Source organism: Rhineura floridana, chromosome 5 (assembly GCF_030035675.1).
Source record: "Rhineura floridana isolate rRhiFlo1 chromosome 5, rRhiFlo1.hap2, whole genome shotgun sequence".
NCBI classification, from domain to species: Eukaryota; Metazoa; Chordata; class Lepidosauria; order Squamata; family Rhineuridae; genus Rhineura; species Rhineura floridana.
Window position 1 is genome coordinate 149,543,306 of NC_084484.1, and position 25,645 is coordinate 149,568,950.

General features: G+C 44.1%; 1 protein-coding gene across 1 annotated transcript in view; it reads right to left on the reverse strand.

Annotated features, from left to right (window-relative positions):
- Nucleotides 1–25,645, reverse strand: part of NBEA (neurobeachin) — a 318,923-nt gene that overhangs the window by 106,643 nt on the left and 186,635 nt on the right. Inside the window, exons 19-22 of the mRNA XM_061629722.1 lie at nucleotides 19,952–20,033; nucleotides 14,916–15,039; nucleotides 3,870–4,062; nucleotides 38–1,054 (exon numbers count right to left, since the gene is read on the reverse strand). Of these exons, the coding sequence (XP_061485706.1) occupies nucleotides 38–1,054; nucleotides 3,870–4,062; nucleotides 14,916–15,039; nucleotides 19,952–20,033 (1,416 nt within the window). The remainder of the gene's footprint in view (nucleotides 1–37; nucleotides 1,055–3,869; nucleotides 4,063–14,915; nucleotides 15,040–19,951; nucleotides 20,034–25,645) is intronic.

Here is a 25,645-nt window from a genome sequence, read left to right on the forward strand (position 1 = left end):
TTTAATAATACAGTAACATTACAATAAAAAAACTTACTTGGGTTGTAGTGGTGGTTTGGATTTTTCTTATTTCCTTCCCTACTTCTTTCCCATCATCAGATCTTTCTGTATCTGATATGACACTCCCTGCATCTACATTTGGTACAGTTTTACTACCAGAAGACTCAGTCTCAAGAGTGGTAGCAACCATTTCTGCGTATTCTAATCCTTTGGATGATGAAGCCAGTTCTCTCTCAGAAATGGTGCTCATTGCATCCACAGATGTATGAATCTTGAATTCCTTATCTTCTATTATGCTTGAACTACATGTTATGTCAGCACTACCAGTCATGTGAGCAAGGAGTCCAAGGTCATCATTCACACCAAGGTGCATTTCAGTCTCTTGCATATTTGCAATAGTAATGTGATTGCTGGAAAGTTCAGGGAGCAATTTCTCTTCTTGGCTAGGTATTTTATCAAAAAGAAATGAGGTATTGTTAGAAGGTTCGTCTTTCTCATCAGCTAATGTTATCAAGGGACCATTGTCCTTCTCTTCACTTTTCTTAATTATGCCAACACTCCCATGAACATTGTTCTGAAGTTTTTCAACGGCAGCACTATATACATTGTCCAATAAGGATTCTACTTCCACAAGGGCACCATTCTCTCTCGTTACCAAAGTCTCTGGTGATAGATCCATATCATCCAGCTTTACTTCTGTGGCTTCCACCTTTTCTGCTTTTATATCAACTAATAGATCATGAACTTCTACATGCACACCACCCCCTGGTCTATCTGAGCTTCCAAGCACATCATCAGATACCTTTGTTGCAATGAGTAAATCCCTAGAATCTGTACCAACAGGGTAGTCCGTTTCACTTTCTGGACTTTGGCTTTGTGAAAGATCTTCAATTTCACGAATTTCTATTCCACCTTTTGCTCCTGTAGTCTGAGATGAAAGGCCTGAGATAGTGCTAACATTCCCCTTTTTTCCCTTCTTTATATTCTCCTCTTCTTGTCTTTGATACTCCTCATACATTTTTGCTAGGTATTCCTTGTGAGCTTCATAGGTGACCTTAATACAAACAAATTCCAATTTCAGGAGAAAAGTCAATATTGATAGTTTAACCGCAATTAAAAATTTAGCTGATCTCAGTTATAACACTAACTGAGCCACTGCAATCCTTGACAGAAATCGATCAGAATAGTGGCACTTAGGGGGTTATTAACAAAGAAAAAAATAGAACTAGTATGGATAAATATGACCAAGTGCAGATAAAGGAAAAATTCAGACATAACAGAGGTAAAAAAAAGCAGATACCTGGACTGCAATCCAGCACAAGTCTACTCAGAAACAAGCGCCATTGGGTTCAATGGGACTTACTCCCAGGTAAGTGTATATTGGATTGCAGCCTTGGAAATTAAATTAAATTGACAGACAATATGAAAGATCTAAATGAAAAGAATTATGAAACTTATATAAGGAATCTAGTGTGCCTCCTATCTGCTTTGGTAGAATTTTGGTAGTTACAATGGTATTTTACCAAATATTGTTTTATTATTTCAATCACAATATGAGCAAATGACAATATTATGAGTTATATGGAAAGATAAAAAAGCAAGACTTATGGCAAAAATATTACATGACAAAAAGAGTAGGTGGCGGCCTGTTGAGGCCAAACATAAAACAAAGCTTTATTGTGTTGCTAATTGTTTACTAGGATCACCAATTTATCTGGGACCCCTTTTGTGGCCTGGCAGGGAGGCAAGGAGTTGACATCTGCCATTTTGGTGCAGTTGTGCTGGCATGGGAAGGAGAGGGTAGACTACATCTCTGGGATCCTATCAATTCACAAGTTGGGTCCCGGGGAGACAGGGCCTTTAGACAGACCTGAGCGAAGACTAGCCTTCCCCTGGTCCACTCACGGGCCATTTAAAATGGTTCACCCCCATTGCTTGCAGAATGGATAACATATCTAGATTCATTTATATCTCATTTTAAGAGAGATCTGATGAATGCCCCATTGCGTAACATTTTATAGGGAAGAATGAAAAAAGGAGTTAAGCAAGTGAAACATTATTTGATATCCAGCTGGTTGAAAATATAGGACCAATAAAAATGTTAAGTCCAAATCTGTTACCCTTAAGATCAGTAATAGCGGACACCGATGTTGGGGGGGAAAGGATTTAAAACCTGGAAGAAATATACTCTGTTTCAACATAAAGATTTGATAAAACAAGGGAGCATGACAGAATGTTCAAAACTTAAAGACAGTTTTAGACAGGAAAATCCACCATGGTATGAATATTTTCAAATAAGATCAGTTATTAAAAGCATGTAAGAAGCCATCATAAGATTTAGAGAATTAAGAGAATTTGAGAAATTAATGAGTAATAATAAAGATAATTTATTGTCAAGGATTTACAAATTGCCTCTTAAATATGATACTAAACTAGTACATGTAAAGGAATTCATGATTAAGTAGGAACAAAGCATAGGAAGGAATATCCCAATAGTAGTATGGAATAACTTGTGGGAAAAGGTACCCAAGTTCTTTTTGTTCTAAAACAATGACTAGATGATATATAACACCAAAGAAAATAAATAAAATAACTATAAATTATCCAAACAGATGCTGGAAGTGCCAAAAATATTGAGGATTAGTATCATATTTAGTGGTAATATCATTATGCAAAGAAATATTGGGGAAAACAAAAAAAATAATAGTAAAAAAATTGCAGAATATAAGATCCAGGTTTTTCTCTTAATACATTATTTAGATGGTTCTGTGAAAAAAGAACATAAGAGAATTTATTTCATATATATTGGCAGCAGCAAAGATAATAGGTTGTATCCAACACTGCACTCATGGAGATCCACCTGCACAATGGGACTTCCCATTTCTTTCCTCTCTCCCGCCCCCCCCCCCAATCTGCTCCACAGGGTCCTCCAATCCTCTGGAGCAGGTTTGAGGGGCACAGGGTGCTGCAGGGGACAGAAGAAGTTCTGTTGTCCAAGTGGAAGTTCTGCTGCACAAGCAGAACGACAATGGTGAATACAACCCAATATATATAAATAAATGAAGACTATAGATCGGGTGTAGGGAACCTTGACCCTCCATTTGCTGCTAAACTATCAGCCCCAACAGTCATGACCAATGGCTGGGGATGATGGGAATTGTAGTTCAGCAGCATCTGGGGGGTCAAAGGTTCCGCACACCTGCTATAGATTATAACAACTATAAATAAATTGATTAATAAAAACTGGGAGTCTGCATTAATTGCAAAATTGATGTACTATGTAAGAACTAAGGAAGAGACAACAATATAAAATAATTTTATTTATTATTTTTATTTATTTATTTTATTGTACTTTTAGACCGCCCTATAGCGAAAAGCACATTAAAATACAGGTGAGCGTGGGTACAATGCAACTATAAAAACATTTTAAAAACACAGTTAAGACAAAAATTACAGTAAAATTACAATTACAATTACAATTACAATTTATAGATCTTAGAATAATATTTTTTTTAAAAAATGTGAATGAATGAATGAATGGTTTTATTATGGTCACATAAAATAATTCATTCATTCGTTCACATTTTTTTAAAAAAATATTATTATAAGGAATTTTGGTAGTATTGTTTTTTAAATGTTTTAATCTTTCTTGCTGTTTTTCTTTTTTAATATCTGGTCTGTGACCGTAATAAAACAATTCATTCATTCATATATTTTTTAAAAAATGTAGTTAAGTTATAGTGAAAATAATCCAAAACAATGATAACAGGTTATATTGTATACTTTCCACAAGGTGGCACTATATTTTATCTATGGCATGTTGGCTAATATGACAGCAGCTAAACTGAACTTCCAAAAGCGACTCTTACCTTGGAATGGGCTATAGAAAGAGTATCAACCCAGACCCTCCATCCTCCCCATTCATACTTTATTGCATGGTACAAAAGTATGCGGAAGATGTTGTACACCATCTCGGTAATTTTCTGTTCTTCAGAGTTCTTCGGGTTAATATATCCCAGAGAAAACATCCAGTCCTGCCACACTGAACACTGAAGTAAACATCTAAAATAAAATAGTTATAACCTGATCACGTGATATTTGGCCATTTCCATTCAATACAGAGGTAAGGAAAACAGCAATATAAATCAATCAGGGAGGTCTTAATATTTCATTCTATGTATTTCATTTTAAAAGAGACCTTTGGTCTTACCATAAAACAGTAAGATGTAAAACCATCTTCTTCATGCATGTAAGATGCTGTCAGGTGGGACTTGAGCTCTACCTTGTGGTTGAAGGCAAAATAGCACTATTTGATTTCTCTTGAATCCTGAACCTTCCCCTTAGCCTCAGAAAGCCAGGTCTTACATGACAAGCAATACATAAGAAAAAGAACCAACAAACAGTGGATACGAAGAACAGACAACAAATGGCACTCTCTGCTAAAAAGAGAAAGAATACAGGAAGAACCTGAACATGTATAAGGTCCCAAAGATATGCTGCATAGGGAGGGCCCTGATAGCATCTTTACATGCACATAGAAGACTGTTTTACGGTAAGACCAAAGGTCTCTTCTCCTGTGCATGTAAGATGTTCTCAGGTGGGACATACCCAAGCTGACCCATAAAGGGTGGGAAAGAAATGATGGGCTGCCTATAATTTTGGAAGAACATGCTGCAGGACTCATCTCCCAAAGCCTGCCTCAACCAAGACATACCTATCGGCCTTGTAATGTTTAATGGATGTATTTGGAGAAGCCCATGTGGCTGCTTTACACACCTCATGAAGGGAGACATTAAGGGGGAAAGCGCCAAAGTGGCTGCTGCCCTAATGGAATGTGCTATGATCTTAGTTGGTGGCAGCAGATTCTGACTGGTGTAAGCCAAGGCAATACAAGCCTTGATCCACCGAGACAGAGTGGATGAGGACACCTTTTTACCTATAGTAGATGGGTGAAAAGATACAAGCAAGGAGTTTATTTTATGAAAAGGCTCGGTTCTGGTAACGCACACCTTTAAAGCCCGTCTCACATGTAATGAATGCCAGGCACTTTCCACCCGATGGATAGGAGGAGGACAGAAATATGGTAAAATAAGTTCCTGCTGACAATGAAAAGAGGAAAGGACTTTAGAATGGTAAAGAGAGTTAGTACATAGGATTACCTTATATTTTGGAAAATACAAAATAGCTTATTTACTGATAGAGTATTCATTTCTGACACCCTTCTGGCTGACATAATAGCCACCAGGAACAGGACTTTGAAGGATAAGATGCGTAAAGTCATGGAATTCAACAGTTCAAATGGTGGTTTCTAAAAGGCAATCAACACTTTATGTAAATCCCATTATGGGAAACAATGTTCTACCTGTGGAGATGAAATAGTTGCTTGCCTAAGAAAGTGCCTCACGAAAGGATGTGATCCCAATAGTTTATCCAGGGATTTAGACAGGAATGCAGAAAGAGCTGATCGCAAAGTATTTGGACAAAGTTGCATGGAGATACCATCCTGAAGATAGAACAATAGCACCACAAGACCAGCTCTGCTAGGTATGCAGTGCCTTTTCTGACACCATGAGGCAAAACTTTTCCACATACTCTGATATAATCTTAACACAGATGGCCATCTGAATGACAGCATGGTATTGACCAGTGCTGATGGTAAGCATATTTTCAAGAGTCTTTCCCTGTGAATCTCCACACATGAAGATTCAGACAGGCTCGACCCGGCTGAATCAGACACCCCTGAGTCAGCAGGTCCTTCCAGTGTGGCAATGGCCATGGTGGGGATGCCGCCAGACTGACTATCTCTGAGAACCACAGACGCCGAGGCCAATGAGGAGCTACCAGTATCACTTTAGCTGATTCTTCTCGAATCCGACATAAGACCCGAGGTAGTAGAGTTGGTGGAAAGGTGTATAGAGTTCCGAGGGGCCATTTGGCTGTGAGCATGTCTGTAGCCTCTGCTGCTGGATCTGCATAATGGGAGAACCAGGTGACCTGATGGTTCCAAGGCAATGAAAAGAGGTCTAGATGGATCCTGCCAAAGATTTTGCTTCTCTATCTGAACACATCAGAATGTAGTTTCCCTTTTGCCTGCTGTATTTGCTATCTGCTGAGCCAGTCCACTTGCACATTGTCCTCTCTCTTGACATGCTCAGGTGTATTTCTGCCCGGCTCATCAAGATATCCACCTCTTTGTGAAGAAGTCGGCATATCGTTTCTCCTTGCTAGTTCACATGTTCTTTAGCTGTGACATTGTTGGTGCACATTAGTACCATCCCCAGGTGTCTCCTCATGGCAAAGTATTGCAGGGCTAGTCTAATTGCATGTAGTTCCAAGAGATTGATGGGAAGGCCAGCCTCCTCCAAAGTCCAGTTTCCCTGTACCATGTCACTGGTGCACAAGCACCCCAGTTTGTTAGGCTGGCATCTATCATGACTACTGTCTGTTAGGGATCCCTGAAGGGCACCCTTGCTGCAGATTCGAGGACTGTAGCTACCAGGGTGCCATACCAAAGCCAGCATCAGCACCTGGCCCTGTGATGCTATATCACTCTGGAATGGTAACACCCACTGAAGAGGTCGTGAATGATGTCTCACCCAAGGGGTATCCTGAATCACCAAAATCATGAGACCTAAGATTTTGGCCAGCCTCATGAGATCCACCGTGTGGGCAGACTTGATGGAGTGTACTGCCAATTGAATCTTAGCCACTCACTCCAGTGATAACATAATAATTCCCGCCTCTGTATCTATTAAGGCCCCAGATGTAGAATATGACAGGATGGATGGAGGTGGCTCTTCTGCTGATTGACTAGGCAACAAAGGTCTTTTATGCATGCCAGAGTGCAAGAAAGGTGCTCCTGAGCTTTTAACCTTGATGGCAATTTTATTTATTTATTTATTTATTTCGATTTCTGTACCGCCCACAGCCAAAAGGCTCTCAGGGCGGTGCACAACATAGAGTAAAATACAATAAAATTACAAAGGTCAGTAAAAAGCATACATATTAAACAGTAAAACAGCCTGGTATAAATTGAAGCTAAAAAATAAATTAAGTTAAAATGCCTGGGAGAATAAAAAGGTTTTAACCTGGCGCCGAAAAGATAAAAGTGTAGGCGCCAGGCGTACCTCATCGGGGAGACTGTTCCATAATTCGGGGGCCACTACTGAAAAGGCCCTGGATCTTGTTACAACCCTCCGAGCCTCTCTGTGGGTCGGGACTCGGAGGAGGGCCTTTGATGTTGAACGTAGTGAGTGGGTAGGTTCATATCGGGAGAGGCGTTCCGCTAGGTATTGTGGTCCCGCGCCGTGTAAGGCTTTATAAGTCAAAACTAGCACTTTGAATTTAGCCCGGAAACAAATAGGTAGCCAGTGCAAACGAGCCAGGACAAGTGTTATATGTGCAGACCGCCTGGTCCTTGTCAACAGTCTAGCAGCTGCGTTTTGCACTAGCTGTACTTTCCGAACTGTCTTCAAAGGCAGCCCCACGTAGAGCGCATTGCAGTAATCCAATCTAGAGGTTACCAGAGCACGCACGACTGAAGTGAGGTCATCGCTTTCCAGATAGGGGCGTAGCTGGGCTACCAAACGAAGGTCGTAGAACGCATTCCATGCCAGCGAGGCCACCTGAGCCTCGAGAGACAGGAATGGATCGAAAAGAACCCCCAAGCTACGAACCTGTTCCTTCAGGTGGAGTGTAACCCCATCCAGAACAGGTTGAACATCCACCATCTGGGCAGAGAAGGCACTCACCAACAAGCGTCTCAGTCTTGTCAGGATTGAGCCTCAGTTTATTAGCTCTCATCCAGTCCATTATCGCAGTCAGGCAACGGTTCAGCACATTAACATCCTCACCTGATGAAGATGAAAAGGAGAAATAGAGTTGCGTGTCATCAGCATACTGGTGACAACGCACTCCAAAACTCCTGATGACTGCACCCAGCAGCTTCATGTAGATGTTAAAAAGCATAGGGGACAGAACCGATCCCTGCGGGACTCCACAATGGAGAGTCCAGGGTATCAAACAATGCTCCCCAAGCCCTACCTTCTGGAGGTGGTCCACCCAGTAGGAGCGGAGCCACTGCCAAGCAGTACCTCCAACTCCCAACTCCGTGAGTCTCCCCAGAAGGATACCATGGTCGATGGTATCAAAAGCAGCTGAGAGATCAAGGAGAATGAACAGAGTTACACTCCCCCTGTCCCTCTCCTGACATAGGTCATCATACAGGGCAACCAAGGCTGTTTCGGTGCCAAAACCGGGCCTAAAACCGGATTGAAACGGATCTAGATAATCGGTTTCATCCAAGAGCACCTGGAGCTGGCTGGCCACCACACGTTCTAAGACCTTGCCCAGGAATGGAACATTCGCTACCGGTCTACAGTTGTTCAAATTATCTGGATCCAGGGAAGGTTTCTTCAGGAGTGGTCTCACTACCGCCTCTTTCAAACAACTAGGGACCACTCCCTCTCTCAAGGAGGCATTTATCACTTCCCTGGCCCAGCCGGCTGTTCCAGTCCTGCCAGCTTTCACTAGCCAAGAGGGGCAAGGATCCAGTACAGAAGTGGTTGCACGCAACAGTCCAAGCACCTTGTCAACGTCCTCGAGCTGTACCAACTGAAACTCATCCAATAAATGAGGACAAGACCGTGCTTCGGATACCTCATTAGATTCAACTGCCATAATATTGGAGTCTAAGTCCCGGCGGATGCATGAGATTTTGTCTTGGAAGTGCCCAGCGAACTCGTTACAGCGGGTTTCCGAAGATTCTATAATATCCTGAGGACTAGAGTGTAAAAGCCCTCTGACAATTTTAAAAAGCTCCGCTGGACGGTTGAGGAATGATTTAATGGTGGCAGCGAAGTGTCGCTTTTTCGCTGCCCTCACCGCTTCTGTATACAACTTAGTGGAGGCACTTACCAAGGCATAATTGCATCCGTCGGGAGTACGCCTCCATCTGCACTCGAGCCTTCTCCTCTCTTGCTTCATCGCTCTCAGTTCCGGGGTATACCACGGGGCTGCATGAGCTCTGCATGGGATAGGGTGCGCAGGAGCGATCGTGTCCACAGCCCGGGTCATTTCCGCATTCCACAGTGCGACCAAGGCATCGACAGGACCGCCTGTCTTATCAGCCGGAAAATCCCCCAGAGCCCTTTGAAAACCCTGAGGATCCATTAGTCTCCGAGGTCGGACCAACTTAATAGGTCCCCCACCTTTGCGGAGGGAAAGGGTGGCTGTGAGCCTAAACTTCAGCAAGCGGTGATCTGTCCATGACAATGGGGTCGATGAAAAACTCCCCACCTCCAGATCACCATCTCCGTGTCCAGTGGCAAAGATCAAATCAAGAGTATGTCCCGACACATGCATTGGGCCAGTAGCAAATTGAGACAGCCCCATGGTTGCCATGAAGTCCTGAGCCGCCCCAGATAAAGCAGCCTCGGCATGGATGTTGAAGTCCCCCAGTACCAATAGTCTGGGGGACTTCAACAAAACCTCTGAGACTACCTCTGTCAGCTCAGTTAGGGAAGCTGTTGGGCAGCAGGGTGGTTGGTATACCAACAAGATTCCCAGTCTGTCTCCTTGCCCCAGCACAAGGTGGAGGCACTCCAAGCCAGTCGTTACCTGGACAGGGTGCTTGATGAGCGAGAGAGAACTCCTATAGGCCACAGCCACTCCACCTCCCCGACCCTCGGATCTACTACAGTGTTGAACCATATACCCAATTGAATAAGTGGTTCATCTAGGCACGGATAAACATGCACCTGTCAGTCTGAGGTGTGCCACCAGGGTAACCATGATCTTTGTGAACACCCTGGGGACAGACACCAAACTGAAAGGCATTGCCTTGTACTGAAAGTGCTGGCCGTTCACCATGAATCTGAGGTAACGCCGATGTCCCTGATATACCAGGGCATGCAGATAGGCTTCCTTGAGATCTATTGATGTCATTCAATCTCCCATCCACAGGTTCTCTTTGATAGACATCAAGGTTTCCATCCTGAAGTTGCGATACTGGATGTACCTATTGAGATGCTTGAGATTGAATACCACCCAGAAAAGTCTTCTTTTTTGGTCACTGTAAAGAAAATGGAATAAATACTCCAGTGATGCTCCTCTGGTGGTATTGGTTCAATCACACCAATGTGCAGGAGATGGTGAATTGCCTCCTGAATCCTGGTCCTCTTGTCTGGATTCGATGGAAAGGGGGATGGGAGAAATCTGTGTGGAGGTGAGCTCTATGCGGAGGCTATATGAAATCATCTCTATCACCCAGCAATCTGGAATGATGTTGTTCCACTTGTCTAAAAAAAAATTATAAATGGCCTCCTACTGGGGGAAGGGTGTAGTCAGAACTAATGCTTGTGTGCGCATGTCAATGCTCCTGAACTGGGCTTTCCGATGTACTGCTCTTGTCCTCTGTAAGAAAAATGATGTCTGGCCCAAGAATGAAAGGACCAAACATCCCTACCCCTTCTAGACTGACCTGGGTACGAAAGGACTGGGAGGATTGCCCTGGAGCATATGGATGGTAAGATTTTCGAAAAGTACGTTTGTCCTTCCTTTTCTTTGTAGATGGCATAGTTTTCTTCTTGTTCCTACTCAGCCAAAACCAAGGTTCCATCACCAAAGAGCTTTCCCCCTACGCAGGGCTCCATAGCAAAATTTGAGTGGGCTGTGGCATCAGCTTCCCAGTGATGTAGCCACAGGGTCCTTCTGATAAACATACCCGTTGCCAATGCCATACCAGAAAATTGAACCGCATCCATTGAAGCACCTGCCGTAAAGGCCACTGCTCTAGAAACTTTCAAACGGGTTTTCTGAATCCAGGCAGGATCCTGCTGAGAGTTGTCAAACAGCTCCTCTAACCACAGAAGAGCAGCTCACGCAAACACTGAAGTTGAAGCCGCTGCCCTCATAGAGAGCCCTTGCATCATGCACATGCTGCAATCCCAAATTCAATCTCTTTTCAACCACATCCTTCAGTTGTGCATCAGGGTCCTTCAAGTTCAGAGAGGGATTCACTAATCTTTCCACGGGAGCATCTATGAGCAGAAGTTTCAGTTGATCCGTAATGGCCTGGTCCAATGGACCGACTTCTTAAACTGCAAGGAAGTCTCAAATTCTGCTCTGATAACCTTAGGAAGCATGGAAGGCAGTTTGACCACTCTGGACTTAGGCTTGGGATCTGAGGAAACCACTGCCACTCTCAAAGTAGCCGAGTCTGGAGTGGAAAGCTCCTCTAAAGTGTTGAAGTTTAACATCTCCATTGCCTTGTTTAACAATGGAAGATAATGTGCTTCCTGAAATACTTGATATGAAGACACCTCTTCTATCTCAGAAGTGCCAGTCCATTCCTCCTTATCTAAAACAATTAACTCGGTGTCCATTAGGTTGGGGCTCGCTGGCTGCCCCCGATCCGACTGCATTTCCGACAAACTGGAATGCAGTCTCGTCCAGTTTTTCTTCATTTCTGCTAAGTGCTGCTTTAATCTGTTTCAATTAAAGTGCTGCTGGAGGAAAAGACTTTGCTCATGGAGTGCTAGCAAGCAAGCAAGCATCTCTCCTCTTTGTTGCAAGCAAGCAAAGATCTCTCTCTACCTTTCTTGCAAGCAAGCCTCAGTCTCTCTCCCTCTCTGTCTCACTTTTCCATTCCCTGTCAATTAGCTTGCTGTTGGTATCTCCTATTGGGATAAAAGAGATAAAATTTCACCTGCATGTGGAGCACCGCCCCAAACTCCCCGGCTTCCCTCTCCCTGTTACTGAGGGAGGGAGGCAGGCAGGAGGCTGTAGGAAGACGTCCTTTAGCCCCGCCTAATAGTAATTGCATTGGACGAGGGCATTGCACTTCCACCTTCCCCTAACTCCAGAGATAGACAGTTAGAGTGATATCTCACTGAAGCTTTCTGAGTTCGCTACAGAGAAAAATACAGTAACGGAAAAACCGCAGAAACTGGAACCCTTCAGGATCGATTCACGATCAGAACAGACATACAGATTATCAAGAAGTTCGATCCGAAGTGCAATTTTTGCAAAATTGGACTCCAACTCTGGTGTCCATATCGTCTAACACCTCTGAATGGCGAGACACCCTGCCTTTGTATACAGTGTGAGGGTCCAGGGAAGAACTCCCATGGTCTCTTTGAGACTAATGTCTTACAAGAGACTGTGGAGCCTGATGGAGCATGGGTTGTGCAGATTGAGACAGACTAGATTGAGGCTGATGGGCAGCTGATGAGGGCAAGGGTTATTATTATTATTATTATTATTATTATTATTATTATTATTTTCTTTATTTATACCCCGCCCTCCTTCCAGAACTGGAACTCGCGGTGGCTTCCAGATAGAAACACATAAAATTAAAACATACAGAGTCTAGATTAAAATAAAATTAAACTAATTCCAATATTAAAACCATTCATACTTATAGCTAAAAGAGAATCAAAAACCCAGTTTAAAAATGGAGGAATTAGGCATTAGCAATGCAGTTCCCGTCAAACCCTATCTTTGACAACCGTCAATACCAAAGGCTTGTTGGAATAGAAAGGTCTTTGCTTGACACCGGAAGGACTGCAAGGAGGGGGTCATTCTTACATCCCTAAGAAGGGAATTCCAAAGCCTAGGGGCAGCCACTGAGAAGAGTTGACCCGTTCTGTTGCATTGGCCACCATCCCATTATTGGCCATATCCACATTAGCATGGGGAGGGGGAGTCCTCAAGGGTTGCAAAGTAACAACCAGGTCTCAAGCCAGGTCTGCCAACAAAATATCCTTTAATTGTAATAGCATCTCAGGAGCAAGGTGTAACTGAACTGGCCGAGGGATCTGTAAATTCTCTGAGCATGAAGGATGGCTGAGAGAAGGGTTCATTGGGATCATAGCCTGTACTAGCTGTGCTTCAGTTGGCCTCATAGCCTGTACAGGTACTGTGTTTCAATTGGTCTCATAGCCTGTGCTGGCTATATGGCATTTGGTAAGGCAGTATCCCCAAAGCCTACAAATGTCTCAGTCGATGAGCTTGAGGAAAGAACTGCTGCCAGCTCCCTTTTATGTTATTCCCCTTCATCCTCTGACAACTGCTCCTGATCTCTCAGAAAGCAGCACCTTCCCTGGTGTTCTATATCGCTTCCCACCAAAAAGCTTTCTCTCCCTCCTCCTTCCTTGTGCCCTCCATTTTGAGCTGTCTGTTGCTCCAGGTAAAACAACATAGACTTATCCCTTGGGTCTCCTCAACCCCATAGGGACGTCGTGGGGAAAGGTTACAACATCAGGGTGAGGGACACTGCAGACGTAGTTGGAGGGTCCTCCCCCACTAATAAAAAAGCTGCCAAAACACCCTCCAACCTATTGAAAGAGGGGATGGGTTCCCGCTGCAGCTCCTATCTCATTCAGAGGCACTGGTTGGTAAGGTAAGGTAGTGGCCAAGGCTTTCTAGACGACATGGCTGATTTTTCTTTAGCTTTTCCCATCTCAGTAAGTAACTGCTGCTCTTGCCAGGCGGCAGGCAGGGGGCTAAATACAGCTGTCTTGCGGCTTGGCCAATATAACTGTATTGCAGCTCTGTGAGGCTGGAAGCAGGGGCTAAATACTGCTGTATTGCAACTTCGCCTGGGTCAGGTCACAACCCCCTGTAGCATGGCTTAATAGCATGGACTGCTTAACGGGAAGGGGTTGAGGAAGAACCAAAGGGCAACATGGTAACTGAGGTTTTTCGTTGTTAGTAATACACAAAAGCACAAGACTAGCTAGCAAAACCTGCACAAACACAAAGAACGCACAGAAAATACAAGCCTGAAAGAAGCAGGATCCAAGACAGGGAGCAGAGAGTGCAAGTATGCAGCCACAAACTGTGAAGCAAAATAGAACTGGCTTTCTTAGGCTAAGGAAGCTAGAGGATTCAAGAGAAATCAAACAGTGCTATTTTTGCCTTCAACCACAAGGTGGAGGTCAAGTCCCACCTGAGATCATCTTACATGCATGGGAGAATATTACTGTGTGTATTTCTCTTATTTTGCCTCTCAGTATCACATTACATATTCCATAGATATGTAATTAATCCTTTTTGGATTTTTTTGAAGTTTAAATAAAGCTTAATTTACTTAACTATAGCTGTACATGCAGTCACCCAAATGCAAATAACATTGGTGCAGTGAGGAAAAAAAGAGCAAAGTGCAAGACATGTCTGAAAAGATTGTGAAGTAGCAAGGTTATGCAGGGTAAGAAACAATTCATATCCACCACTCATCCTGAAATCACTACAGTACCTATGATGAAAAGGGGTGAACAATAAAACAAACTTCAAGTAATGAAGGGCAAAATGCAAGACAATGGCTAGGACAACAGATATCACAAGAAACTAATCTGCACAAAAATCACAGGAAGGGTAGATTTTTAGTAAGATCCAAAGAAACCAAGAAGTGAAGTATAACCAAAGTCCATCGGAGATGAGAAATAGGATGAGGAATAATTGGACCAGGTCCTACAATATTCTGTAACAGACTGTACAAAAATGAGATGATGTAGATATATACTCAGAAGTCCTAAATAGGAGAGGTAAGAGCTTATAAATATTTGCTCACAAGCAGCAGCCAGGCCTCCCACAAGTTCAGAATCAATGTGAAGGACCCATATGAACATTACAGATATATGTGCAAAGGGGCTCTTCCTTATTAGGCAGAATATTGATTTTCCCAACATTCCCCCTTATACAAAATAGCACTACATTGGTCCATTTGTATACATGCACGTACCCTCCACACTGATACCAAACACATGGCCAGCATGTGCTGGCATGCACAGGGCATGACCAGTGGGTGCAACTCTACTACCTTCCAGACAAGTTTATGAAAAGATCTTGCAAAATTCTCTTTTAGTTTTGAAATATAAACATAGATTGCATTGTTAAAAATATTGTTTACGTACCTCCTGTTTTCACGGCTATTACTGAAAAGTTTTATCATATCTGATAAAAACAAACGCCGAACTTCCATCAATTCTGCACTTGGTGTTGAATTCTTCAATAAAGTTGCCACAACCTTAAGAATCACTTTAAAACAGTAAATACATTAATTATATTTATGAATAATTAGTAGACAAAGTCACTCGATTAGACACAATTGTTCTAGCTTCTATAAACCTGTGTAAATACAGTTGTTCCCTGAAATACATAAGCCCTATTGATGGAAAGAGACAGAAAGGGAGCACTAGGAAACAATGGAATCTTATTGGTTAGTAGGCATCTCACTACCATTGTAGCCACCTGTTCCACAATTATTTCTAACTACTGTATTAAAATGAATTAAAATATTAAAAATCTGAGTTTCTTTAAAGCTATAGGTTGTATCCAATGTTAGGCCTACTCGGAGTAGCCACATTGAAATTAATAGACATGACTAACTTAGGTTCATTAATTGCAGTGGATCTATTTTGAGTTTAATATGGTTACCCATACAAACCATAGTCAGCAACAACTTCTACCAATAGCCCACTCTACTATGATTACCATTCCTTTTTTTAAAGGAGTTTGAGTACAGGGGAAAAGGCTGGATCACATCAGGGAGGAATGCCCTTTTCCCCCCTGGCTAATCACAGTTTTATTTCCTACCAACTTTCTGCTGGTGGAGAGGAAATGGAAGGCAGGGAGAGTTCAGAATTTAAGGTAATCCCTTCACCTCTCATTGATCATCTCTTTCTGCCCATCTTTCCCCCTGGATGGAAGACAGGAACAAACTAGAGCACATAAGCAAAACAAGGATTCCTCCTTTAGCTTGTACATCCCCTTTATTTTTTTCTCTATCTTTGTAGATTAGAAACATGAGAATTAAGGTGTCAGGAAAGGGTAGAGCACAAGAGGAATCCTTGTTATTCAAACACTCTGGTATGTAGTCACTAATAGGTAAAACACCTTGGAGTTTAAGAATGTACCCATAGCCAACAGATATTTCTATCAAACTTTCAAAAGCAGGGAAATTGGGCAGCTATAGTGAATGTACTAGGGGGGCAGGAGACCTGGCCTCCTCTCTGAGATATTGGACTGCCTTACAAATCTGTCAAAATGCAAACACAATTTGGGTTGGTCTTTCACAGTCCAATCCACTTCCTGTGTAGCTTGGACGAATTTGGTAACATGTGCCTCTGAGCATATGGCGAGTGGTGGCAACACCTGCAATCAGCCCAAAGAACAGAAACAAGACGTGCTGATCTTGCTTTAGCAGGGAGGAAGCAACAATATAATAACAGTTTTATGTAGTTCAGATGATCACTTTAAAAAAGTTTTATTTACTTTGCAATTTTAGTGAAGTTTCCTATACTAAATCATTTTCTTTGGCTTCTGTTTCTGTGCATATGTGAAGTACAGCAACACTTTGCAACACTAAAAAAAAAGCTCCAAAAAACTGTGGAATAATGACACTGACTGTTCTGCAGAATACTCTCCAATGGACATGAGGAGTGTCCCAGTTTGCACAAGATGAAACAGTGGGAAGTGAAATATATTCTAGCAAAATTCTAGGTGTGCTCTAAGTTTTAATCGACCATGCCCACCTTTCCTTAAGTGGAGTAATTTAAGCATTGTTGTTATGTGCCTTCAAGTTGATTACGACTTATGGCGACCCTATGAATCAGCGACCTCCAAGAGCATCTGTCATGAACCACCCTGTTCAGATATTGTAAGTTCAGGTCTGTGGCTTCCTTTATGGAATCAATCCATCTCTTGTTTGGCCTTCCTCTTTTTTTTACTCCTTTCTGTTTTTCCCAGCATTATGGTCTTTTCTAGTGTATCATGTCTTCTCATTATGTGAAGTATGATAACCTCAGATTCATCATTTTAGCTTCTAGTGATAGTTCTGGTTTAATTTGTACTAACACACAAGTATTCGTCTTTTTAGCAATCCATGGTATGCACAAAGTTCTCATCCAACACCACATTTCAAATGAGTTGATTTTGCTCTTATCCGCTTTTTTCACTGTCCAACTTTCACATCCATACAAAGAGATCGGGAATACCATGGTCTGAATGATCCTGACTTTGGTGTTCAGTGATGCATCTTCGCATTTGAGGATTTTTTCTAGTTCTCTCTTAGCTGCCCTCCCTAGTCCTAGCCTTCTTCTGATTTCTTGACTATTGTCTCCATTTTGGTTAATGACTGTGCCAAGGTATTGATAATCCTTGACAAGTTCAAGGTCTTCATTGTCAACTTTAAAGTTACATATATCTTCTATTGTCATTAATTTTTTTGACGTTCAGCTATAGTCCTGCTTTTTCCACACCTTCATTTTGGTCCAATTGCGCTTTCTGTATGATATGTTCTGCATATAAACAAATAGGGTGATAAAATACACCGTCTCAAACCCTTTTCTATGGGGAACCAATCTGTTTCTCCATATTCTGTCCTTACAATAGCCTCTTGTCCAGAGTATAGGTTGCGCATCAGGACAATCAGATGCTGTGGCACCCCCATTTCTTTTAAAGCATTCCATAGTGACTACACAGTCAAAGGCTTTGCTGTAATCTATAAAGCACAGGGTGATTTTCTTCTGAAATTCCTTGGTCTGTTCCATTATCCAATGTGTGTTTGCGATATGATCTCTGGTGCCTCTTCCCTTTCTAAATCCAGCTTGGACGTCTGGCATTTCTCGCTCCATATATGGTAAGAAACTTTGTTGTAGAATCTTGACCATTACGTTACTTGCATGGGATATTAAGGCAGTTCAATTATTACTGCATTGCCTGGGATCCCCTTTCTTTGGAATTGGGATATATATTGAACGCTTCCAGCCTGTGGGCCATTGCTTAGTTTTCCATATTTGTTGACAAATCTTTGTCAAAATTTGGACAGATTTAGTCTCAGTAGCTTGTAGCAACTCTATTGGTATGCCATTTGTTCCTGGTGATTTGTTTCTTCCAAGTATTTTAAGAGCAGCTTTCACCTCACATTCTAAAATTTCTAGTTCTTCATCATACAGTTCCTCTGTGAATGAATCTGTCATCCTGGCATCTCTTTTATAGAGTTCTTCAGTTTAAGCATAGCAGGCTGAAAACATGCATCTTGGGCAGGCCAAGTTTGTTTTTTCCAACAGCTAGTGTCATTGCTTAAGTAGCAACATATTGTAATCAGTCTGATTTTACATCAAACTGTAGTTTCAGATTCAACTGTTAATGTGCCCAAAATAAAAATAGAGCATAAATTCCAGTTTGAAACACAAAAGGCTGTCTTCACCATCATATAACATTGACCAATAAAAAGGCTGGAATTTAGTAACAATAAATTTGACAGAGATTCCTAGGATGAAAGAGAAATATAATTTTCTAGGTTAGACTCTGTGTAGAAACAATAGTAACACAGAAAAGAAGCAAAGTAAGAACACCAACAAACATACAAAAATGTAATTCTCCATCTTTGGAAATGGCAGGTGTTACCACCACTCACCATATGCTCAGAGGCACCATATGCTCAGAGGAAGAGGGGGAGGGTGGAGGGGAGGGGGAAGGAGAGGATTGGAAGAGGAGGGAGAAGGAGGGGGAAGGAGGGGGAAGGAGGGGATTGGGAGGGGATGGAGAAGGGAGGGGGAAGGAGGGGATTGGAAGGGGATGGGGAACGGAGGGAGGAAGGAAAGGGGAGGGAGGGGGCAAGAGGAAGGGATAGGAGGGAGGAGCAGAGGAGGACAGGTTTGATCATTCAAATGCTTTTTGACTTCAGTGTGATTTTCGCCTGTGCAATCATGCTCAGGATAGGTGAAACTGACCTGGGGGAGGGGGGAAGGAGGAAGGCGCAGGGGAGGGGAAGAGATTGCGTAGGTGGGCACTGGGCAGAGAGGAAGCCCCTTTCCTTTCCAAAAGAAAAACATTGTGAACAGTATCATTCTTTTTCAGGGGTTCCCCATCTTTTTATTCTACAGCAGGCACATGTAGCCTCCCACACAAATTGAAACCAAAGCTGTCCCTGGCCACATCCACACCAGATCTTTACATCACTTTAGACAGTCATGGCTTCTCCCAAAGAATCCTGGGAAGTGTAGTTAGTGAAGGGTGCTGAGAGTTGCTAGGAGAGGCCCTCTTCCCCTCAGAGAGCTACAATCCCCAGAAGAGGGGCTAACTGTTAAACCACTGTGGGCACTGGAGCTCTGTCAGGGTAATAGGAGTCTCCTAACTACTCTCAGCACCCTTCACAAGCTACACTTCCCAGGATTCTTTGGGGGAAGCTATGACTGTCTAAAGTAAAATTAAAGTCTGGTGTGGGTGTGGCCCCCTGATTAGCCAAGCCCAGCAACTGTGAGTCTGGCTTTTAGATCACTGACAGTTGGTTCTTACTGAGCATGCCTGATATTATCACTGAGTTCATTGCTAAATTTCTTAATTAAACATCAGCAAGGCATTTTTTTTAACTTTTAAACTGCAGAAGATAAAGGTCAGAGTATGGGGCAAAGTCAGAAATAGGATTACAGGTACTCTGTGAACATGGCTGATTTTTAATTAATTTCAAGAGATTATGAGAACTGTGACAGAAAAAAGTCCAAAAGGGGTCTGGATTTTCCTCTCTCTTTTTACACTTTGATCTCTCGATCGTCTCTGACTGTTTTGTGTATCGCCATGAAAATTTAGAGGGTTGCTAAGCAAGCATTTCTGAGTTCAGGACTGTAAGTAAAACCTTGTAAGGTTTTTTTTAATGAGCTTATGGGAAGCATCAGAATGGCATGGAGGGTATTTTCAATTTAACATTGCGGAATGCGAAAAATCCATGCTGACTACAGTATATTGCCACTCCCGTGCCTGTATAATCTCACCCTCCATTAGGATAGAGGAAGCTCTGAAAAAGCATCCCTAAAGTAGTTTGACATGTCCTGTAGGCTGTCAGTTGCAATCAAGAATTTGTCCAAAGTACACACAAAAAGGTTGCCATGTGAAATATGAAACTTTGAAAAACCATTATAATAATGTCTCAGTATGTAAATATTCTTACTTGGATTCTGAATTTTCACTGTAGAATCTGGCTCTGGATGTGGTTTATGAACAACCTGTGTACACACTTGTTCTGTCAAAATCTACAACACAAGATGATTACATTTGTTTCTGTGTCCATTAATTTTACACCAAGTAATTGACAAACAAATTGAATGGCAGAGCAATTCAAATCCCCCCTTCAGCTATGAAGTACACCAAGGCTGCAGTTCACAATGCACGCTTACCTAGTAGTAAATCCCATTGAACCTAATAAAGCTTACTTGTGATTAGACATGTATTGGATTGTAGCATAAGTGACTTTGGGTTAGTCACTCTCAGCCTATTCCACCAAAGAGAAATGGATTGTTGTAAGCATACAGTGGTATAAGCCTATGTATACCACCCAAGCTGCTTGGAGAAAAAAAAATGGGGTACAAACATAAGAACATAAGAAGAGCCTGCTGGATCAGGCCAGTGGCCCATCTAGTCCAGCATCCTGTTCTCACAGTGGCCAACCAGGTGCCTGGGGGAAGCCCGCAAGCAGGACCTGAGTGCAAGAACACTCTCCACTCCTGAGGCTTCCGGCAACTGGTTTTCAGAACCATGCTGCCTCTGACTAGGGTGGCAGAGCACAGCCATCACGGATAGTAGCCATTGATAGCCCTGTCCTCCATGAATTTGTCTAATCTTCTTTTAAAGCCGTCCAAGCTGGTGGCCATTACTGCATCTTGTGGGAGCAAATTCCATAGTTTAACTATGCGCTGAGTAAAGAAGTACTTCCTTTTGTCTGTCCTGAATCTTCCAACATTCAGCTTCTTTGAATGTCCACGAGTTCTAGTATTATGAGAGAGGGAGAATGGACCATTGGTCTCACCTGAAGGGTGATTTTCATATGAGTACGGTCCTCACAGCGGGTATTAGCTCCACCTATCGTGCGAAGGCAAGAATGTCTTTGAAGTCAAGACTAGGGGTGTCATGCCCCTCCCACTCTCCAGTTCATTCGCAGCGAGTCTATAGAGAAATATCTAAAAATACAAGAACAGGGCCAACAGGCCTGCCAGCAGGAAAATAACATGCATAATAACATGACTCTAACATAGAGATATAACAGAACTAGAAGTCTTGACTTCACTAGTAACTTTAAATACAATAGCGTAATAGTAATATATAACAGCTTAGTAAAATATCTATACATCCTCCAACTGGGAGGGTCGTGAGGACCGTACTCATATGAAAATCACCCTTCAGGTGAGACCAATGGTCCATTTTCCATATGAGTCCGGTCCTCACAGCGGGATGTACCAAAGCAGGCCATATAGGGAGGGACCACCCACATGTTAATCCTCATTAAGAACCTGTTGCAACACTCGTCTGCCAAAAGAGGCGTCAGCAGAGGCATAGCGATCAATTTTATAATGCCTTATAAACAAGTGTGGGGTAGACCAGACTGCAGCCCTACAAATATCAGCAACAGGAGCGTTGGTAGCAAAAGCAGCCGTAGTAGCCGCTGATCTAGTTGAATGAGCTGTTATGCTAGCTGGCACTGGAAGTTTAAGGGATTCGTGAGCTAAAGCAATACAAGCCCGCAACCAGCGGGATAAAGTGGAGTTAGCTACTTTTTGCCCCATAGACCTTGGATTAAAGGATACAAACAAAGACTCGGTTCTTCTGATATCCTGAGTCCTGGAGAGGTAGGTCTTGAGAACCCTCCGGACATCCAACGAATGCCAAGCCTTCTCGAGAGGATGGTTAGGATTCGGGCAAAAGGAAGGCAAAACAATGTCCTGGTTGCAATGGAAAACTGAATCAACCTTGGGACGGAAGGAAGGATCAGTCTTCAGTACAACAGAGTCCTTATGGAAGACGCAGAGATGGCGAGCAGAAGACAATGCGCCCAACTCTGAAACTCATCTGGCAGATGTGATTGCAATCAGGAACAAGACCTTGAAGGACAGCATATGTAGAGGCACAGTCCTGATGGGTTCAAACGGCGGGCGTTGCAAAGCCTGCAAAACCTTCGGCAAACTCCATGAGGGAAACCGATGGACCACAGCCGGAGATCGTAGGGCGACTCCCCTCAGAAAGCGTTTGATGAACGGATGTGAGGAAATAGTCGCACCAGAAGAAGAAACTGATAGAATCGATGACAGAGTCGAGGCATGTCGACGTAAGGTGTTGGGTCTAAGTCCCATCATGAAGCCGTTATGGAGATATTGTAGTACCTGTTGCATGGTGGCCTGGGATGGGTTGTGGTGGTGGGACTGGCACCACTTGGAGAAAGCCATCCAAGTATGTTGATAAATCCGAGTGGTACATGGTTTTCTCGAGGCCAAGATAATATCAATAACAGCGTCAGACAGGCCAGCTGACCTCAAATGTCCCCGTTCAAACGCCACGCTGTTAAGTTGAGCCAAGTGGGGTCCTGGTGCCATACTGGACCCTGGGATAGAAGGTCTGGCCTGACTGGGATTGTCCAAGGATCCATTACTGACATTGCAAGAAGGTCCGAGAACCACGGTCGGCGTGGCCAAAATGGTGCTATCAGGACCAGCTGTGCCCTCTCGCTTCGCGCCTACCTCAAGGTTTTGGCTAACATTGGTATTGGAGGGAAGGCGTACAAAAGACCTTCTGGCCACGGAGTTGATAGCGCATCCACTGCTTCCGCTGTTGTGTCCAGGTATCGGGCAAAGTACCTGGGAAGCTGGCAATTGCGACTGGACGCAAACAGGTCGATCGAGAATGCGCCGAACCGGCACTGAAGGCGATGGAAAATGGCTGGATGAAGTTTCCATTCTCCCGGAAAAACCTGTTGTCTGCTGAGCCAGTCTGCTGTCACATTCCAAATCCCTCTGAGATGTTCTGCTTTCAGGGATTGTAGATGTTGTTCTGCCCAGACAAAGATGAGGGAGTCTAAGTCCTGCAGAGGACGAGACCTGGTGCCCCCCTGTCTGTTCAAATGTGATTTTACACACGTGTTGTCTGTTCGAATGAGAACATGGTCCAAAGGGAACAGAGACTGAAAATGAAGTAGAGCTAAGTGGACAGCCTTTAGCTCCACCCAATTGATGCTTTGAGTCTGCTCTGCGGTGGACCAAACCCCCTGAACGTACTGGGAGTTGCAGTGGGCTCCCCAGCCGATGAGGCTGGCATCTGTGGTTACAACAGTTCTACGGGGTTCTCTGAACGGCGTGCCCTTGGAAAGGTGTTGGGCCCTCGTCCACCAGCGGAAGGAGAGGCGAAGTGAGGGGCTCAAGTGAACTTTGCGATGGTTGGAGCTGGCAATGTCCTGTTGAAAGGGCAGCAAAGTCCACTGAAGGTGACGAGTGTGGGCTCGAGCCCATGGCACAATATGGATGGTAGAGATGAACATTCCGAGCGCCCTGGCTAGAAGCATGACGTCTGCGGATGTTTGTTGCATCAGGGACCTTGCAATGTTTGTGATGGCAGTGATGCAATCTGGAGCCAGGAATACCATTGCCTGCAGGGTGTCCAACATTGCCCCTAGATGTAGCAGGCATTGGGTTGGTTGGAGATGGCTTTTGTCGAAGTTGACAAGCCAGCCGTGGGCCTGCAAGACATTGAGGGTAATCGTTAAATGATGATGAGCCAGCTCTTCCGATTTTGCCCGTATTAACAGATCATCCAAATATGGGTAGAGATGAACCCCTTGAATCCGGAGGTAAGCCACTAGGATGAGTAGCACTTTGGTAAATACTCTTGGAGCAGAGGAGAGACCGAACGGCATCGCTCTATATTGAAAGTGCTGGTGGCCAAAGGCAAACCGAAGAAACTTTCTGTGGGCTATGCAAATGGGCACATGGAGATACTCTTCCTTAAGATCGATAGAAGCCAGGAAGTCTCCTTCATGCAGACTCTCTGTAATGGAGTGGAGTGATTCCATTTTGAACCTGCTATATGTTACAAAACGGTTGACGAACTTGAGGTCCAATACCGCCCTCCATGATAAATCTCGTTTAGGCACAGCAAATAGGAGGGAGTACACCCCTTCCGACCTCTCAGTTGTGGGGACTGGCTCTATTGCCGCTATGTCCAAGAGGTGGTGTATAGCTGTCTGCATGATGCTGTGCCTGGCTGGTGCCCTTGGATAAGGGGACGGATGGAATCTGTCTGGTGGGGTCGCCCAAAACTCTATTGCATAGCCATAATGGAAAAGCTCCCTGATCCAAGAGACCGTAGTGAGGCACAGCCACTGGTCTCCAAAATTAAGTAATCTGCCACCAACAGGGGGTGTGTTAATACTGTTTGCGTTGGCGAGGCCCTCCCCTATATGAGGACGATGAAGTACCCCTGCGCCCTTGGTACTGACCTCTGCCCTGGAAACGCCGGTTCCAGGGTCCCCTGAAGGCATTGGGGTCATATGATCTGAAGTCACGGCCTCGTCCTCCTGGCCACGTTCCTCGAAAGGGCTGGTTAGTGCGGAAGGGATGGAATCGCCTGAAAGGCCTGTGTTCAATGTTCTTGACAGTGGCCAAAACCGGTTTGTGGGCATCTTTGGGATCAACCGGCACTGCCTTTAGAGCTTCCTCGCCGAAGAGTAGAGATCCGGAGTAAGGAGCCCTAGACAAATTCATTCTGGCCGCGGAGTCAGCTTGCCAGTGGCGAAGCCAGAGGGTCCGTTGAGCAACTATCTGAGCCATCATGGCTCGTGCCCCCAGTTGAGTGGCATCCAAAGTGGCATCAGCCACAAACGCCGCTGTCTTACGCAACTTTATCAGTGACCTTCTGAGAGAGACAGGATCCAGGTTAGTGTCCTCTAGAAGATCATCTAGCCACATCATAGCTGCTCTGGAGAAGATGGAGGCTGATGGGCCGGCACGCATGGAGAAAGCAGTGGCTTCATGATTTTTACGGAGGGCGAAGTTTAATCGACGTTCAGTAGCGTCCTTTAGTTGGGATTCTCCTTCCCTGGGCAGAAGAGATCGAGAAACTAGGCTAGTGATCGGTTCATCTATGCCCGGGACGGCTAGCTTGGTGGCAAAGTCCGGAGCTAGGGAGTAAAACTTGTCAGCCACGTTCTTGAAGCGGCGAGTCTGGAATGGATGAGACCATTCTTCAGAGGTCAGTTTGGCAATGGGGTCCGGCACCGGGATGTAGTGCTCAGTAGGTGCAGGGGATTTGAGGACCCTGGCCCCTTTGATAGCTGGAGTGGTAGATGTTGAAGGCGCAGCTTGGAGACCAAGGGTGTTAACTACCCTGCGTGCCATGGGCTGAAAGTCTGAGGCATTAAACAGGCGATACGATGTATCCTCCTCATGATCTGAATAATCGCTCCAGTCATCTCCTTCAACGTTGTCAGTGAAGGGTGACTCCTCCCCATACGAAGCTTCGTCAATGCATCTGCCTCTGGCTACGTCAAAGGGATTTGGGGAACAGGAAGGGTGTGCTTCATGACACGCATGTTGGTCCATAGTGCATTGAGGTATAGCAGGGACTTGTGGTGGTGACTGGATTTGGGTGAAAAATGATAGCATGCCTTGAAGTTCGGAAAGGAAATCATGGGACAGCTGCAGTCCCGTTGAAGCCGATGTTTGTGCCTGACTGGCTGGCTCCGTGGGTTGAGCCGGGGGATAAGCCCTGGGCGGCAACATGGAGGGGTGCTGGTTAAGCGAAGGCTGAGAAGGAAAGCCAGCGAAGTCCTCCTCGTCAGAAGAAGCAGCGGGTGAATGAAATATATCTCTTATGTGTGCCTGAG